The 17,269-nt window shown below is 36.9% G+C and overlaps 1 protein-coding gene across 2 annotated transcripts in view; it reads right to left on the bottom strand.

Moving 5' to 3' along the window:
- HECW2 (HECT, C2 and WW domain containing E3 ubiquitin protein ligase 2) overlaps positions 1–17,269 on the bottom strand; it is a 320,650-nt gene that overhangs the window by 200,370 nt on the left and 103,011 nt on the right. For both annotated transcript variants that reach the window (XM_036237069.1, XM_036237068.1), the window contains exon 2: positions 1,035–1,361. In XM_036237069.1, coding sequence (XP_036092962.1) covers positions 1,035–1,326 — 292 coding nt within the window. In that variant the 5' untranslated portion in view covers positions 1,327–1,361. The remainder of the gene's footprint in view (positions 1–1,034; positions 1,362–17,269) is intronic.

Here is a 17,269-nt window from a genome sequence, read left to right as displayed (position 1 = left end):
GTTGACATTTGGGAACAGATACTTCTTGGCTGTGAGGGGCTGTCCTGTGCATTTCTGAGTATTTAGCAGCATTCCTAATCTCCCATTTTCCCCATCCAGCTGTGCCAACTAAAAACGTCTCCAGACATTGCCAAATGTCCTGTAGGGAACAAAACTGAGGCTAGTTGAGAAACACTGCCATAAAAGGTCATCCCCTCTCCCCTAATTGACTCATTTAAAAACAAAACATACACACGCAAAAAAAGAAGCTTGATTTATAATCTACATTGAAAGCAGTAGTCTTTCTAATAAAATAACTGATGTTAAATTTTTGTTTAATTCTCTTCATGCAGCAAAAAAGTCTTCTAACTTTGATGAATGTTAGATTTTATTATTTAGCTTGATTTAGATTTTCTTTATGATTGGTAGGTAGGTTTTGATTTTTGCTTTCAGATAAAGCAGACTTTATTTTCTAGTATGCATGATTCTAGCATCCCTCATCTGTGGATACAAAGTAGCTAAAGAGAGCTAGGACACTTTTATTAAAACAAATAGCAATCCATTTCTAAGCCATTTATTAGAAAAATATGACACTTTCTTCACCTAATTGATACAGGACACATCGAGGAATTCTTAAATAAAAAGATACATTAGATTGCAAGTTGTTCCTAAAGAAAATACAGAACATTTTTTTCATATTACTTATCTAAATCTAGATATCTTTTTCATTAGTTTAAAAATATTACTAAATGTTAATAGCCACCTCTTTCTGAAGTTGAACTATTGATAAAGAGCAATATGAAATTTTAAAAAGAAAATACTGTAAAATCTGCAGGTTCTGGCATTTAATTAGGATAGAGATGTAACTACAGAATTCATATCAGCAAGATATTTATAATTGTCTCTCCACCTCTCAAAAAGGAAGGAAAAACTCCCAGAATCTTGCTGTTTTTACTTACGTGTGTGACTTTTTTTTCCAGGAGAAAGTACAAAGTAGTATTATGGGGTAAAATGTATGCTCTAAATCACAAACAAGTCCATTTCAATTGACTCACCTATGTGATAAAGTCCAATCCAATCACTGGGGTCCACCTCCTCTTTAATGTCCCAGAAGATAATAAGGTTCTGAGCTTGCCCCAGGGTGTACTCGTACATGCTGGCAGTCAAGCTGGAGCGGCTCTCAGAAGTCACCAGGTCCGTGTCACTGTTGGCCCGCTGTAGGGTCATGTTCTCTGGCATGGAGCTCTGGGCGGCGAGGCTCTGGAGGTTCTCTGGGCTCAGAGTGTACCGCATCTGGGGATTTCGACGTCGCACAAAAAGCAGGTGCTCCCGGGCTGAGCTGGCCATCCCGTCTGCCTCTCGGAGGTTGGCTTCCTACAAAGCTGCAAGAGACAGACAAGCACAAAGCATTAGTGCTACAATGTGAGGAATTAGGTTTAAGCTTCCCAGATATAAAGCCTTAAGGAGTGTTTATTAAAGCCTGACCATGCCATAATCTTCTGCTGTCAAAATAAAACCTATTATTCTACTGTCAAATGATTATGTCAAACACAACTTCTATAGAATGAGGTCACATGATGGCAAAGGCCATCACACACCTGTGCACACCTCGGCACAGCTTCCTCCTAGCAAGTAAGGAAAAAAGGGATTTCTCTGCCATCTCTTTTAGGTCTATCCTTTATCCTTCAGAAATGGCTCAAGAACTGAAACCTTAAAACTTCTAGGAGAAAATATAGTTGGTAAACTCCTTGACACCAGTTTTGGCAATGATGTTTTCAACTGGACAACAAAAGTAAGGGCAACAAAAGCAAAAACAAACAAGTAGGACTCTATTAAACTAAAAATCCTCTGGGCGTCAAAGAAACTACCAATGAAATGAAAGGGAAACCTACCAAATGGGAGAAAATATCTGCATATCAAACACCTAATAAGGGATTAACATCCAAAATATATTTTAAAACTCATACAATAGCAAAAAAAAAAAAAAAAAAAGCAGTCCAATTTCATTTCTCCGAAGAAGATATACAAGTAGACAACAGCAGAAACACAAGAAGCTGCTCAACATCACTACTCATCAGGGAAACACAAATCAAAATCACTATAAGATATCGCTCCACACCTGTTAGGATAGCTATCATCAAGCAGACAAGAGTTAACAAGTGTTGGCAAGGATGTGGGGAAATGAAAACCCTTGTGCACTGTTGGTACAGCCGCTATGGATGGAGAACACTACGGAGGTCTCTCAAAAATTAAAAATAGAACTACCGTATGATCTAGCAATTCTACTTCTGAGTATACAGCCAAAGGAAATGAAAACAGAATATGAAAAAGATATATGCACTCCCACATTCATTGCAGCATTATTCACAGTGGCCAAGCTATGAAAACAACCAAAGCATCCATCAGCAAATAAGTGGATGGACCTTGGAGCATTATGCTAAGTGAAATAAGTCAGAGGAAGACAAATATTGCATTACCTCACTTATATGCGGCATCTTACCAAAAAAAAAAAAATGTTAAACTCTTAGAAATGGAGTGCAGAGGAGTGGTTTTCAGGGCTAGGAGATGAGGGAAATTGGCAGAAGTTGGTAAAAGGTTACAAACTTTCAGCTATAAGATAAATGAGGTCTGAGGATCTAATATAAGACATGGTGACTATAGTCGATAACACTATATTATATAATTAAAATTTGCTAAAGGATAGCTTAAATGTTCTCACTAAAGAAAAAGAGGTATGAGGTGATGGATGTGTTCATAGAGGGTAAGAATCTTCTCACAATGTACACATATATATCACCACAAAGTATACTTTAAATATCTTACAATATTATCTATCGATAATGCCTCAATAAAGCCAAAACAAACAAAAAAAAGAATGTAACTTCATAAAGGCAGAGATTTTCATCTATTTTGTCCCCGTATCTACAACAGTGCCTGGTACACAGTCAGTATCGATAAATATTTGTTAAATGAATAGATTCATGAACGATGAGCATCTTTCTCCTAGATACTCCTTAAGCTTCTAGGACCATGACTTAAAACTTGAGTCCCTTTTCTGGTTCTGCCCTTCACCATTCCTGATTTTCTGTCATAAACCTGATCTCATATTTTTAGCATTATCTCTTGAATTGAAATAACTTGTACTGGTGAGAAAGATATCCTATGTAAAAAGAACAAATTTAAAATGAACAAATAAACTAATATCCCTCTTCATAAATTTAGCTCTTGTTATCCTTGTGTGGTATATGGTAACTCTGACATAATATAACCCATAACTGTTAAACAACCTCAAATCCATGAAGCCTAAAATACAGGTCAACTTCTTATTAGACACTTTCATGAAATTTTCATGGATTTCAACAAAATTTTAGTGGATTTTTGTTTATAAAACCCAAGCGAATCAAGCACCACATCAGCTTCAGCAAATACTATAAATAATTCATTCTTAACACACCATAGTCAAATAGAAAATTCAGGCCATGTATAACTAAACTACTCCCCTGAAAGAACTAGGCCAGAACCATTATAACTTAAAGCCACAACAGATGAACTACTGAAAATTACTCTGCTTTAGAAGAAAGGGAAAAAAAGTACATACACCAAAACTATTGTTTTAAAATGACTTCTATTTATATCAGAGAGATAAGTTAGTACAATGAATAAGAGAATAAGCTTCAAAACATGATTTCTGAGTTTTAGTCATGTCTCTACTATCAACTCTCTCTGGGATCTTGGCCACTTTATTTTAACTCTCTGCCATTTTTCCATCTGTAAAATATGAATAATAATGCCCATCTCATAGGATTTGGTAGAGAACTAAATGAATTAGTACAGGTATAGCATTTAGAACAGTACCTGGCATATAGTAATTTCAGCTTTTCACATTACATGACTACATTCTACTTTAATTATATCAAGTAAAATTAGTTTTAATACTCCTTGATTCTCCCCCCATACATACTTTTTGAAAGAGTAGGCTGTCAGCATCCTCAGTTATTCAAAGTTCAGACCCCAAACTAGAAAAAAAGAGTCTTATAGGTACTGAGGAACGGCTATTCTGAAGTACGAGCCTTAACCCCATAACCTTGCAAGGGCCATTCTCCGGTCCTCCAGCAGATATAAAGGCTGAAATTTCACTTTCTAACCATTATTGTGTTCACTTGGTAGAAGGAGGGAAAGGAGAGGGGAAGGGGAGGGAGAGATGGAAAGGTGGTGGTGGGGACATCTTGAAGAAGAGACAGGAAGACTGTGAAATGTTGCAGCTAAAAGTTGAGAAGTTATTGTAGCATTTGAAAACTAGAAGGAAATCAGTGGCCTTAGGGAAACAGTTTACAGGGCCAGTAAAAGCTAGACCACTGAGGTTTGAGGAAGGAGGCTGAGAAGGTAAGTGGGGGTAAAGAGTACAGACTCTTCTTCAAAAGGCTGGACAGTAAAGGGGAGAAAAGCGTGTGGTAGAGAGAGGGTGATGTGGACTGAGACATGATTGGGTCTGTTTGCTTTTTGTTTTTAGGATAAGAGAGACTTTCGCATGTTTGCAATATCCAGTACACTCACGCAGGAAATACTTGTTTAAAATATCAGTAAATGAAAATTGAGAGAAGAGGCAGTGAAGAGGAAAAGATGAAGGTACAGGAAACAGGGGAGATATATGATCAAGCAAGATCACTAAGAAAGAACAAAAGTTGGAATACATACATGACTTCTGGCTCGCAGAGCTCAGAAAGCAGCTGCATTAGGATACATAGGCCTTTGAGATGTAGCTCAGGACTGAACCACAGCTTTTAAAGAACCATTTCAACATAACATTTAAATCCAACTTCCAAACAACCCACTTGTAGAAGAACCACTCACCTGCTGGTGACTGCACATAGTAAGATGTGAGATTAGAAAGAGAAGAGATTAGAATTTTGAGCACAGAATGCGAAGTAATTCAGTTGGAACCTCACCAAGAGTACTGAGCAGGAAGCCATTCCAAGATCTGAGCAGAGGATTCAAAATATGAAATTTAAGTATGGGAAACTTAATCTGAGAGTTTAAAGATTTGGTGACAGATTGACTATGGGGGATAAAAGTGAGGAAGAAATTAGGACTAGATTTTAGAGTTTCAATCTAAGTGTCAACAGAATCCCAGAAACATTGATCAGGCTAAGAAAATCAACACCATTTTAGGTGAGTTTGAAGTAAATGCAAAATATCCAAGTAACTATATCCTGAAAACTCTTGTGAGGGTGGGTCTGAATTGCTGGTTATTACGAGGCTAAGGATAAAACAAATTTTTAAGTGGAAGTTTCTACTTAATAATGGCCTTAGTATTTATTACTTCAATGAGGGACTGTTACCAAATCTGCTCTGAAAAACTTCATTTTTCTCTTATAGGAAAAGTAATATATTTTTGAGAGTTCATGTTTCCATAATAAATACCAAATGCCAGGCAAAAGTGATTTTGCGGTTTCATAAAAATGAAAAGAAAAATCAAACCACTCTAAATTTTATAGTTAAAAATTTAGTCTTATTCAATGTAGTGTTTTCATACAAAAAAAAAAAATAATTAGTTCTACTCAGATAATAAGGAATGGCTGCTTTACATTCTCTCCTACTGGAATCTAAATTCTTGATTGGCTTCTTGGTTTCCTACCTATGCCTTCTGCAATGAGAAAGACAAATTTTCTTCAGAATATTATCCATGCTCTTCTGAAGTTTTAGAAGATAAAGCTGATAGTGAGGGAAACTGAGTAGTACCCACCATATTTATTAAACATATTTATAGCTCCTTAGATAACGCCTCTCATGGTGAGCCTCCCCTGCAGCTATATGCCCCAATCCCAAAAGACACGATTTAACATGATGTAGCACTCCTTAAAAAAAAAACCTCCCTCTTCTATTTGTCATTAGGTCTGCACTGTGCTGCTCTCTCAGATAACAGATATCTGCTTAAACAACTGAAACAAAATCACTTTTCTTCGAGAGGTCAAGATAGATATAATTACAAAGCAAACTGCAAAACATCTTAGTTTACAACTTCATTTCCAAAAGCAGCAGATTTTGCTTAGAAGATACAGACAGTAGCAGGTGACAAATACATTAAGAAAGTGTTTTTATTTAAAATATTTTTACTAAAAAATCCAGAGGTGAAGTGTCAATTTACCAAACTTCATCTGAGGGGCAAGTACTGAACATGTTCACTGTCGAAGGATTTTTTTACAGACTAGAAATGCATCATTGGATTTTAACCTAGACTGGACATTGATAAACCAATAATAATAAATGAATAATAATAACTATCATCCTTGTTTAACCCTTCAAATTCCACAAAAATGCCCCCCAACATACACCCACCCTGATCAACTATACTATGCTTCAAACTCCATGTGTGTTTTATTATATAAGTGAGAAAACAAAGGGGAATAAAGCTATACTTATGTCAAGAGACACTAGGAATATAAGTCTGAAATAAGCAGAGACGTGTGAGATCTAGGAAGAGGTAACAGGTCCGTCAGATCTTATAACATCTGTTGGTATCTGAGATGCAGACAGCCATCACCAAATTCTCAACCAAGGATCCCTTCCCAGTGGAGTCCCACTGTGCCACTGTTAAGAAAAAGCATTCACAGAGTCTTAACTCTGTTTATCATACATGATCACAACCCAATGCTTAGCTTATTCAGCAAGAGAGTGCTAGTAAAATGATTAAGGCTAAAAATATTCCTCCTATACAATGTACCAGTAAATGTTCCAAGACTTCAGGCCATTCCACAGAGAGTCTGGTTGACTGAAGCTGCCCCTCACCTCCTCTTCCCAGGTGGAAAAGGATCAGAAAATGCAATTTTCCCTCTGGGCTACTGTTCTTTAAGAAAAGGCTCTTCTCACAATTTTATTATCTGATACCTTATGATCCACAACATAAAAATAGTCCACCTGTAACTTTGGAAAACGGATGTCCACAGAAAGAAAGAACTTTAAGTTCCAAAGTTGTTAAAGACTGAAACCAACAATGCTTTCAAGATGTTATTTGGATTTAAACTGCTGACTATACAATTAGATAAATAACAGAAAATAATTAAGATTTGGTTTTACTATGTTCAGTTCTTTGAACTCAATAAGGTTTTTAATTCAATTATTTAATTAAACTTTTTTTGTAGGTATGAATAGATAATGCACAAAAGAAAAAATTAAATCATCAATAATTATATATCAAAAAAACCAATTAAAACAAAAACGAGATACAATTTTTTATCCATTAAAATGTCAACTTTGAAAAACAACAGTCCTCAAAAAGTGAAGGTACATTAAAACAAACTCATGTGCTGCCGAGAGGATAGTTTTACGAAGCTTGCTGGCACCTGGGATAAGCTCACACTTTTTAGCTCAGTGATCCATTTCCAGTGCTCTCTAGCCTAGGGAAAGAAACATAGACACTGCCAAAGCTTTATGGAAAAAAATGCTTATGACAACATTATTCATAATAGAAAGCATCTTGAAAGCAAAATGAATTTCCAACAATGAAGAAGAGTTCAGTCAAGGGTTATCTATATTATAGAATACAATGAAGCCATTAAAAGCTATTTGTAACATGTGACATGGGAACTTATTCACCATAATATAATAAGCATAATCAAATACTGTTACATATACAACATACAGTTGACCCTTGAACAATGCGGGGGTTGGGTGGAGGTGGTACTGAACTCCTGGCTCAGTAGAAGATCTGCATATAACTTTTGACTTCTCCAAAAACTTTACTAATAGCCTACTTTTCAGTGGAAGCCTTACCGGTAACATAAACAGTTGATCAACACATAGTTTGTACGTTACGTGTATTATATAATGTATTCTTATGATAAAGTAAAAGCTAGAGAAAAAAAATGCTAAGAAAATCATAAGGAAGAGAATATACATTTATAGTACTATACATATTTATTGAAAAAATCCACATACAAGTGGACCCACGCAGTTCAAACCCATTTTTCAATGGTCAACTGTACTTAAATTGTGTTAATAAACACATACAGAAAAAAAATAAAAAGACACTTTTCAGTAGTAATAGACATCAGGACTACAAATAATTTTCTTTTCCTTTTGATATGATACATTTATTGCAAGGAACAGAAAAACTCTGTTCTGATAAACTAAAACAGAAAGGAACTTTACTAGATACCAGGTAGCTCAGAAAGTAAAAGGAAGAGGAAAAAGAATGAGTCCAAGACACTCTTGGGTAACAGGAGCCACCAAGATCGGCCCACCGACACATCTGTCCTCTCCTCATCATGTTGCTCAGGACTGAGTCCTGGGAGCGAGAATCCCATGACCCTATGGAGAAGAACAGGCATCTAGACCAGCAATTCCACCGAAACTGAAGGCGGTGGGGCAGAAGCGACTCCTCAGAAAGAAGTGAACTGTTACTAGAAGAGGAGGAAATGAACGTCCTTGAGTCCCCTTACCAGAATGATATTCACTGGCATAGATGCCAATTTTCTAAAACATTGATCTATACTTTTCAGATGCTATTAACTTAAGAAGAGCAGCACTTCACCTCGAGAATCATTTTTAAACACCAAGTCAGATCAGGAAAATGGAAACCAAAACCTCATATATTTTCAAAATCTTTTTAAAATTGCAACCTATTTTTCAGTAAGCACAGATGAAGTTCATGGTCTATCCAGGTAATTAAAAAAAGGAAAAGAAAATTTTTGTTTTTCCTATCAAGCACTGTGAGTGGTTTGTTTGTCTATTCACCAATACTGATGGGTTATGTGGGGGAAGTGGAAATAACTCATTTTAGAGTCATCTCCTTTTAAAGATATTAAACTTTTATTCCTTGTACATTCATAGAGGAAAAGAAGCCTTTTTTTCTTTTGCATGGATCACATCCCAAAACATTATCTTCAGCTAAAGCTGCAGATAATTACCAATTGTTGCGGGGGGTGGGGAGGATCATATATTTAAGAATTCTCCATTACTTGTGTTGGTTGGAGCATATTTGTGTAGAAAAGTCTCCCAAATCAAACCACAAAACATAAGCTCCAAATCACTGACTATCAAAAGCTCCTAGAAAAGACAACCAACTGTCTTTAAATACAACTGTTTTATTCCATTAAACAGACATCGTAACTATACAAAAACTAATGATTGTATATGTACTCTGTACCCTACAGAAAACACTTTTAAACCTTCATGTTTCTCTCTTTCCATCCCCTCTGCCAGAACAGTACTAAGCCAACCAAGTTCACGTCGTATCATATCAAGGCCATCGCCATTTAACAGGCCTCTCTGACCCTTGTATTTTTCCCCAAGCAGTTTATCTACTCTCTCTCCACCGCACTTTTTCAATGACAACACTCTCAATCAAGTAATAATACAATTAAAGGGCCATGATGGAAGTGAGCAAAAGGGTAGGGGCGGGGCCAAGTTTAGGTAGGGTAAACAGGGCAGGCCTCTTGCAGGTAGTAATGGCACCAATGGGGAAGACTGGAGTTCCGTGTTACCCCAGTGGTAGTGGTACTGGGGAGGGAGAGAGATAATGATGTGCAGATGCGTAGTTGGCATTCTTCCTCGGTTCTTCTTCAAATGGCAGTGAAGAATCACAGGTCATTGAGATTTAGTAGTTTTATTAAAAATGTATTTTAGAAAGACAATGTATGCCCCAAGGAGGCACATGGTCCCAGCGCTATAACTAACACAAAGGAGCCAGAATGGCCACAAAAGGGCGAAAAGGCCACAAAAGGCCACCAAAAAGAGAGAGAACCCAGACAGGCAAAAACAGGCCCAGAAGCAGAAATGTCTGCCTTATATTTGGGCCATACTGGGTGGTCCCAAAGGCATTCCTAGGTGACTGGCTGGTGAGGTCATTTTGATTGACACCTGGCTACTATAACTGCCTAGTGCTCATGTGTGTACCCAGAATCCTACTACAATTGGGGTGTTCTTGGGCGGTCTCTAGACTGGGCCCCTATTCCTTTGTACCACCTGTCACTAATGTCTGACTAGCTACCTAACAGTAACATTTAAGCAGATTAAGGTAGAACCTGAAGCCAGCAGGCCATTGCATAGTCCAGGTGAGAGGTGAAGATGACATGGATTTGAGCGATGACTCTGGCAGTCAGGGTGGAGAGGAGAGGGTGGATTTTTGAGTCAATTTCTTTATATGTCTTTAAATAAACCCAAAGTCCCATACAAACTTTCTTCACACAAGTTTATCTACTCTGCTACCCATGAAAATGCTTAGCATGCCCCCAATTGCCCATCCTTTCCAACTTCTACACTCACTCCACCTGCAAGTTCTAAGGATTACTCTGCTCTTAAAGAACACCCAAGAGAACATTCCTACTACTTAGTTCCAGTGGTTTGTTTTATATCATTCATATCACCCATACATAACAAGGCCTCCTAGTTTAATTATGAAGATGCATATCTTCTCTTACCAGACTATATATAAACTCTTTGAGGACCATTACAGTTTCTCTTACATGTTATATCCTCTGCAAAATAGTAAGTGAATAGTAAATATTTTTCAAATGAATGAATGAGGTTAACTGCTACTAATGAGAAAAGAATGCAAAAAAAAATCAAATCAACCATATGAGAACACATTGACTTTTCCTTAGACTTAGCCAGCCATCCAAAAAATTTATTGAGTCAAGTGCCTGATGTACTCTGGAAAGTATAAGACCTTTGCTATACTACAGAAAAAAAAGACAAAAATCAACTTACATGAAAGAAATAGAGAACAATCAATTGCCTTCTCTACCATAACGTATAAGTGCAAAAGCCAGTAAGAGCTCGCTATAAGAAATGATCAGCAAGGGCCAGTGTTTAAGAAAAGCCCAATGAGAAAAATTGAGGTGGACTTCAAAGGCAGGAAAAGGCCATGGAAATATGGTATAAATTCTAGGCCAAAGAATCTAATTAAAAAGTAAGGAAAGATAGGAATCAATTTTCACGAACTTCACTCTGGTTCACACCACTATCACCTGTCCTCTGGATAAATAATGGCCTTCCCTGCTTCCATCCTTGATTCCTTGCTGTCTACTCTCAACACAGCAACCAGAGTGATTCTTTTCAAATGTAAGTCAGATCATTTACTTTCTACCACAAACCCTCCAGTGGCCTCCATTTCACTCAGAGTAAAAGCCAAAGCCCTATAAAGGTCTGCAAGGCCCCACACGATCTAGCCCCTGGTCCTCTCTAACCTCATCTACCACTATGGCCACTCATGCTCATGCTACCCTAGTCCCACTGCTGCTTTTAGAAGGCCAAGCCACACCAACCACAGGGCCTTTGCATCTGCTGCTTCCGCTGCAGACCTTCTCTTCAATATCCACATGTCTCACTTCATTATCTCTGCACAGTTTTACCAAATGCCACCCTCTCTGCAGGACCTTCCCTGACTACCCTATGTAAAATTTCAACTGCCCCAGCATTACCTTTCTTCTTTCTCTGCTTTATCTTTCCTCCATAGCACTTTTCAGTGTACAGTTTAACTTATTAGTGTCTCTCTAGTGTCTAGTGTCTCTCTCCACTAGAATGTATGTTTCAGGAAGAGTTGGGAATGACACACTGAGTTGCCTCTAAGTTGGCAACAGTGTTTCGATGGTTTTCTCAGCAGAGCACCTAGAGCAATGTACATGCAATCAAAAAATCAGTTACTGCTTTAGATTTTACGAGTGATTTGCCACCACAGTAAATTCTAACTGAAGTCATTTCACTGGTATAATGCAATGACTGTATGCAAAAGTTGCAAACATACAGGTTAAACTTCAAAGTGTGAGATTACTAACTGGTGCTTACCACTATTACAGAGGTCAACAAAAGGCACAGAAGAACAGAAAAAGGGAGAAGGGATGGAATCAAACAGTAAGGAATAATCATGTTAGAGAGGAGTCTCACCTAAGTCATAAACACAGATTGCTAAACCTATCTGACTGTTCATACGGACACTAATTCTCCGCTGCGTACCATGTGTGAGGCACTGTTCTAGCTCCACAGTACGACAAATGAAACAGACATCATTCTCAAGGAACTTACAGTCTTAAAATTAAGAAAAAATAAATTTTAAATAACAATAAATTGCCCAATTCCTGAGATTCCCAGTGGTATAGAGGATCATCGGGAAAACCAAAAAATTAAGTGAATATCAAGTGCAGTATGCAGGTAAGGAAACAATCCTGTTCAGCATCATTATCCTGCTTATTGATACAAAGTGTGACCTTGATTAAAGTATTAGGATAAAAACCGTTTGAAACTTTTCCCAAGATTGATTGACTACGTTTTCATAGCACTACAGTTTTCAAAATTTTTGACAAAACAAGAGATCCTTTTTACTTAGGTATTCATAATCCAGCTCCACACTATTGCGGAGATGAAGAAAAGAGCAAAAAATATCACAAAATAAAAAACTTTTTATATTAGTCCCCATTCAACCAGTTCTCCCAATGATAGAGTTGATCCCTGCAAGTCATGTCTCTGTGTTAGTGACTCACTGAATTTCAGACATTCCAACAATAAGTTGATTGCAAAGAGACACTGTATGAACTAATAAAATATTCAGGAATTCATAAAAGTCAATGAAAGAGATTTTGAAGTACTTGAATCACATGCAAAACCACTGATTAATAAGAGTCTGGCAAAGTTATAAGAGTTGACAACCGAAGGAAAAGAAAATTGAGAACAATTTGAATGTCGTGAGATTAAAGAGAGGACATAGGAAGGTTGAGAGAGCCCCAGCATAGCTTTTGTAATATGACCTTCACGACTGTGGTAAGAAAGACAAATATCGTCTTGTGCTATCATACAATTTTCTTGAAAAAATTAACTCTTCTCCACCTTTGAGAAATTTCAACACTTCATTTGTTCTTTTTTCTTTCTAATAATTAAGCTATATTTGTGATTATAACCTAAATTTTATTGTATGTAAGATAAACTGATTCCTATAACTCCAACTTTTATTTGTCAAGATCAAACCCTCCCCCTGCCCCCATTCACTATAAAATTTAGCATCCCAGCGTAAATGGATTGATTTTAACAGGCCTGCTTTTCTGGTATCTCTTGCCTATTTTCTCCCCTCACCCTCACCCTCATGTTAGCTCCACAGTTACCCTACGATGGAGCTGTTAATTCTAGATTTCATAACCAGATAAGGATAGCAAGCTAGTGGATGACTGCTGAGACTGACACTTAGGTCTTTAAAGCCTGCTTTTCTTCCCATATGCCATAACTCCTTGTGGCTTTTATAACAGGGTCACTTCATGTGGTACCTAGGGTTACCCACAAAACTGGGGGGGGGGGAGATGAAATCATCTATTTACAGGGTTTAGAATCTGTCCCTGAAATGCAGGCACCAAGCAGCCTCCCGCCAGGCAGAGCTCCTGCGTTTACCTGACTAGCCTTGCATCCCCCCACCTTCTTGTTTTAATTTTTGGTCCACCTGTGGTGACTTTGCAGGCATAGGAAGTAATAATTTATTTATTTATGAGCCATAGATTTATTACAAGTCAATTCTACGAGCTCATAATGTTGTCGAGAAGGAGCAATTTCCTATCTCATGACAGTCTTCACGGACTCTGACAAGCGTACTGAGCAGACAGAATCAAGAGGCTTGAAGGACTGGCCTTGCCAATGGGAGCCCTTCCAGAGTAGGACTCAAGAAAATTTACATCCTTTTTGCCTTTCTCTTTCTTTTTGCCTGTCCTTTTTTAAAGAATAATGAACAGATATTTATTTAAAAGTTTCCTTAAGCAAGCACATGAACCTTTGTACTTATAAACCCTGCAGTAAACTGAGAAGTGAAATTCTGCCTCCTAAGTCACTGCTGAGGCTGGTTTCCATGGCATTTGAGTATGTATTAAAAATGAAGACTGTTAATAGCCTCTTAGCCTAAAGATACAGGGAAGAAGGAGGAAACTGGTAATGCCAAGTCTGAAAACCTTGCCTGCCTGAAATACCAGCTTCCTTGCACCCAAATGTATAGAGGTGTATGACTAGTTCTCAGGCACCCTAAAGGGTGATGGACTTCAGAACCACATCTAAAATTCTTACACAAAACAATTTGGTCTTCTCCAGCTCTTCCCTTCCCCGAAGTTTTGTCAGATGTCTAGTGTAATAGACACACAATAACTATTGAAAATGGAACAAATAAGAATAGATGAAGCAAGCTTTGAAGTCCGGTGTCATGATTTCTAGAGAACAGACAATTCATACAAATGATAGAGCTATTTTAATTAGGTTATATATCAGTTAAAGTTACATGACTCTAAGTAAAATTGTCAATTTCTAAAGATGCTAAAAAAATTCATTTGTTTCAATGAGTCAATTATTCTGTTATAAAATTTATAGAAATTGAATTCCTGTTCCTAAATTCAATATACTACAAGAAACAGCATTTAAATTAATAGATTAAAATCTATTAAAAGAAAGAAGTCCATTCAGTTTATAAAGAAAGTTAAATGTTCATTTTTGCTTAGAATGCTGCACTAATAAATTTAGAAAGATACCATGGCTTTAATAATAGTTTCAAATAATTTAAAGTCATAATCAATGTAAGTCAATTATAACTGGTTGCAATTAGGGAAAAATCTCAAATGCTACGCACTTATCCATTAGTTCATTAATCCAATAACTTTTTTAAAAGAAAGATCCCAGTGTGAACTAAAACCCCACTATTTGCAACAGCAGTAACATTTTCTGTCCTGATGCATGAGTAAATGGGATAAAAAAGAGATTCTGAATCATAAGTATTGGCATTTCCCTCCCCTTCCCCTCCTCAAAGAGAAAAGTGTTCCCTGCCTGTCTTCTGGAGGTATGAGGACCTTGATAGTCAGCCAGACTGAGAACCAGAGAAAGGTTTGTAGGGGTCTCCAGGCTAAATCCAGTGTCCCTGAGACAAGGCCCATCCCTGGGCTCTCCTGACATTTTTCTCCTTTTGGCAGGCAAGTGGGTCAGTTTCTGTCACAGACTTAAAGAATCCTAGGTAGTATGCTGGATACCTCCCACTGCTCAGGATACAAAATCTAGATAATAGGAGAAGCCAGGTGGCAAAAATTGAAAAATCCAAAGAACATGAGCTGACCTACAAAACATGCTTAACCAGAGAGAGGCAGGGGAAGAAAAATAAGAAAAAGACTGGGGGAGGGGAGGAGAGATATAGACAAGAGTACAAATTTCAGTTATAAGATGAACAAGTTCTGGGGAGCTAATGATGATCATAATTAGTAATACTGCATTATATACTTAAAAGTTGCTAAGAGAGTAGATCTTAAATGTTCTTACTACAAAATAGAAATGGTAATTATGTGCTGTGATGAAGGTGTTAGCTAACATTACAGTGGGAATTTTATTACAAATTTTTTTTACACTTTTTTTTACACATAAAAACAAATATATCAAATCATCACATTGAACACTTTACACACACAATATTATACGTCAATTAAATCTCAAAATAGCTGGGGGTAGTGAGAAAGACCAAAAAAAAAAAAAAAAAAAGACTGTGGAGATTAGATATAACAAGCATTTTTTCTGAGAGATTAGGGGTAAGAAGGAAGATAGAAAAAGCTACTAGGAATAACAACCAAAAGAGCCTATTAAACTACCACTTTCAAGACCCCAACCCAAATCTACTGATCTTAACCCACTCATGGGGTGAGACCCAGACATCAGATTTTTAACATGTTCTCGAGCCGATGTTGATAAATGCTGAAATTTGAGAACGCTGACATAAAGAATCAGTTAATATCTCTATATCACCTCAAGTTAGACCAAATAACTTAGATACTATCTTTCCGAGTATATCCATTTATTAAACTAATTTTAAGTTAAAAGTCAAGTAAGACACGTGAGTCTTTCTAAATTTTTTTTAAATTCTGTTTTCCATAAAATTTGGAGTGACACATTTAAACTTAATAAAAATTAAGTAACACAAGATTTTATTTATTACCATCTTTATCCAATAAAAAACTTTACAAGGAAAACAAGGGTAAGCAAGACAGGAGTAAGTTTATACCCAGAACTCACACCATTCAACACTGCGTAGGTGCTAGAAACAGGCTATTAATTTGTCTCTGAACTTTCTACTTTCTAGCACTCCAACCAAAGAATTACAATATTCACAGGCCTAGTCCACATAGCCGTAAAATAAACACAAGTGGTTTGCTGGGGAGGAGGCCTGAGAGAATTTTCTCCTATTAATTTTTATGATGTAGGAAGTATTAATATGCATTCTTATATCTACATCAAGTACAACAGTATTATTGTATTACCATTTTTATGACATCTCATTGGCTGAACACACATAGTGCCAATGTAGGCACATTCATACATAGTTCTACAATGGTTTACGACATGCTGTCCACTATAAAAGCTACCAGCCACATGTGGCTATTGAACATCTAAAATGTGGCTAGTCCAAACTGAGATATGCTGTAAGTATAAAATATACATCAGATTTTAAAGAGTTACTACAAAAAAGTAAAATATCTCATTAATAAGCTTTATATTGATTACACATTGAGATGGCAATATTTTAGTTATATTGGGTTAAATAAAATAGATTATTAAAATTAATCTCACCTGTTCTTTATAACTTTTTCAATGTGGCTACTAAAAACATTAACATGGGTGGCTCACATTACATACCTACTGAAACAGTGCCAGTCTAGCAGCTGTACTCCAGCTTAACTCAAGGGTAAAACTGAGACTTAAATTTATGTCTTAAAGCAATGGCTGGACCTCATATTTTTAAAGCAATTCTTAGTGAATATTTCTTATACATATTTCTCACAAGAATTTGATAATAGAAAGTTCAAGAAACTGTCCACTAACAGAAATCGGGCCTTGAATACATGGCAGAAGGGATGAAGGGCAGAGCCACTGGGAGAACTCATCTTTTTATGAATATGAAGAAAGCTGAACAGTACCTGTACCTACACAAAAGGTCACTCCTCTTCCGAATGGAGGCTGGTGGGAAGATCATTTATGGGCAAGATCTTCCTCAGAAAACAATTCTGGGCCTTGTCTCTGTATGGCCAAATGAGTGACTAACCCCAAGGCTTTTAGAAAAAAAAAAAAAAAACATGGGCCTAATAAGCATAGCCTGGCATATTTGCAGAGCAGGGCTTATCAATGGGCCGCTGTCCAATGAGATAATTGAGATTTCAGCAAATCAATCCCAGGCCTGGGAATATAAAAACAACTAAGAATAAGCCCCTTCCAAAAGGACCAATGAGAATCCATAACCAAAGTGTGGCCTCAGGTGAAAACTAGCTTATTTTCTGGTAAATTTGCTTTTAATAGTAATTAG

The sequence above is a fragment of the Rousettus aegyptiacus genome, unplaced genomic scaffold (assembly GCF_014176215.1).
Source record: "Rousettus aegyptiacus isolate mRouAeg1 unplaced genomic scaffold, mRouAeg1.p scaffold_m13_p_2, whole genome shotgun sequence".
NCBI lineage: Eukaryota > Metazoa > Chordata > Mammalia > Chiroptera > Pteropodidae > Rousettus > Rousettus aegyptiacus.
The sequence above is the reverse complement of the archived record's forward strand: the minus strand, read 5'-3'. Positions and strand labels throughout refer to the sequence as shown.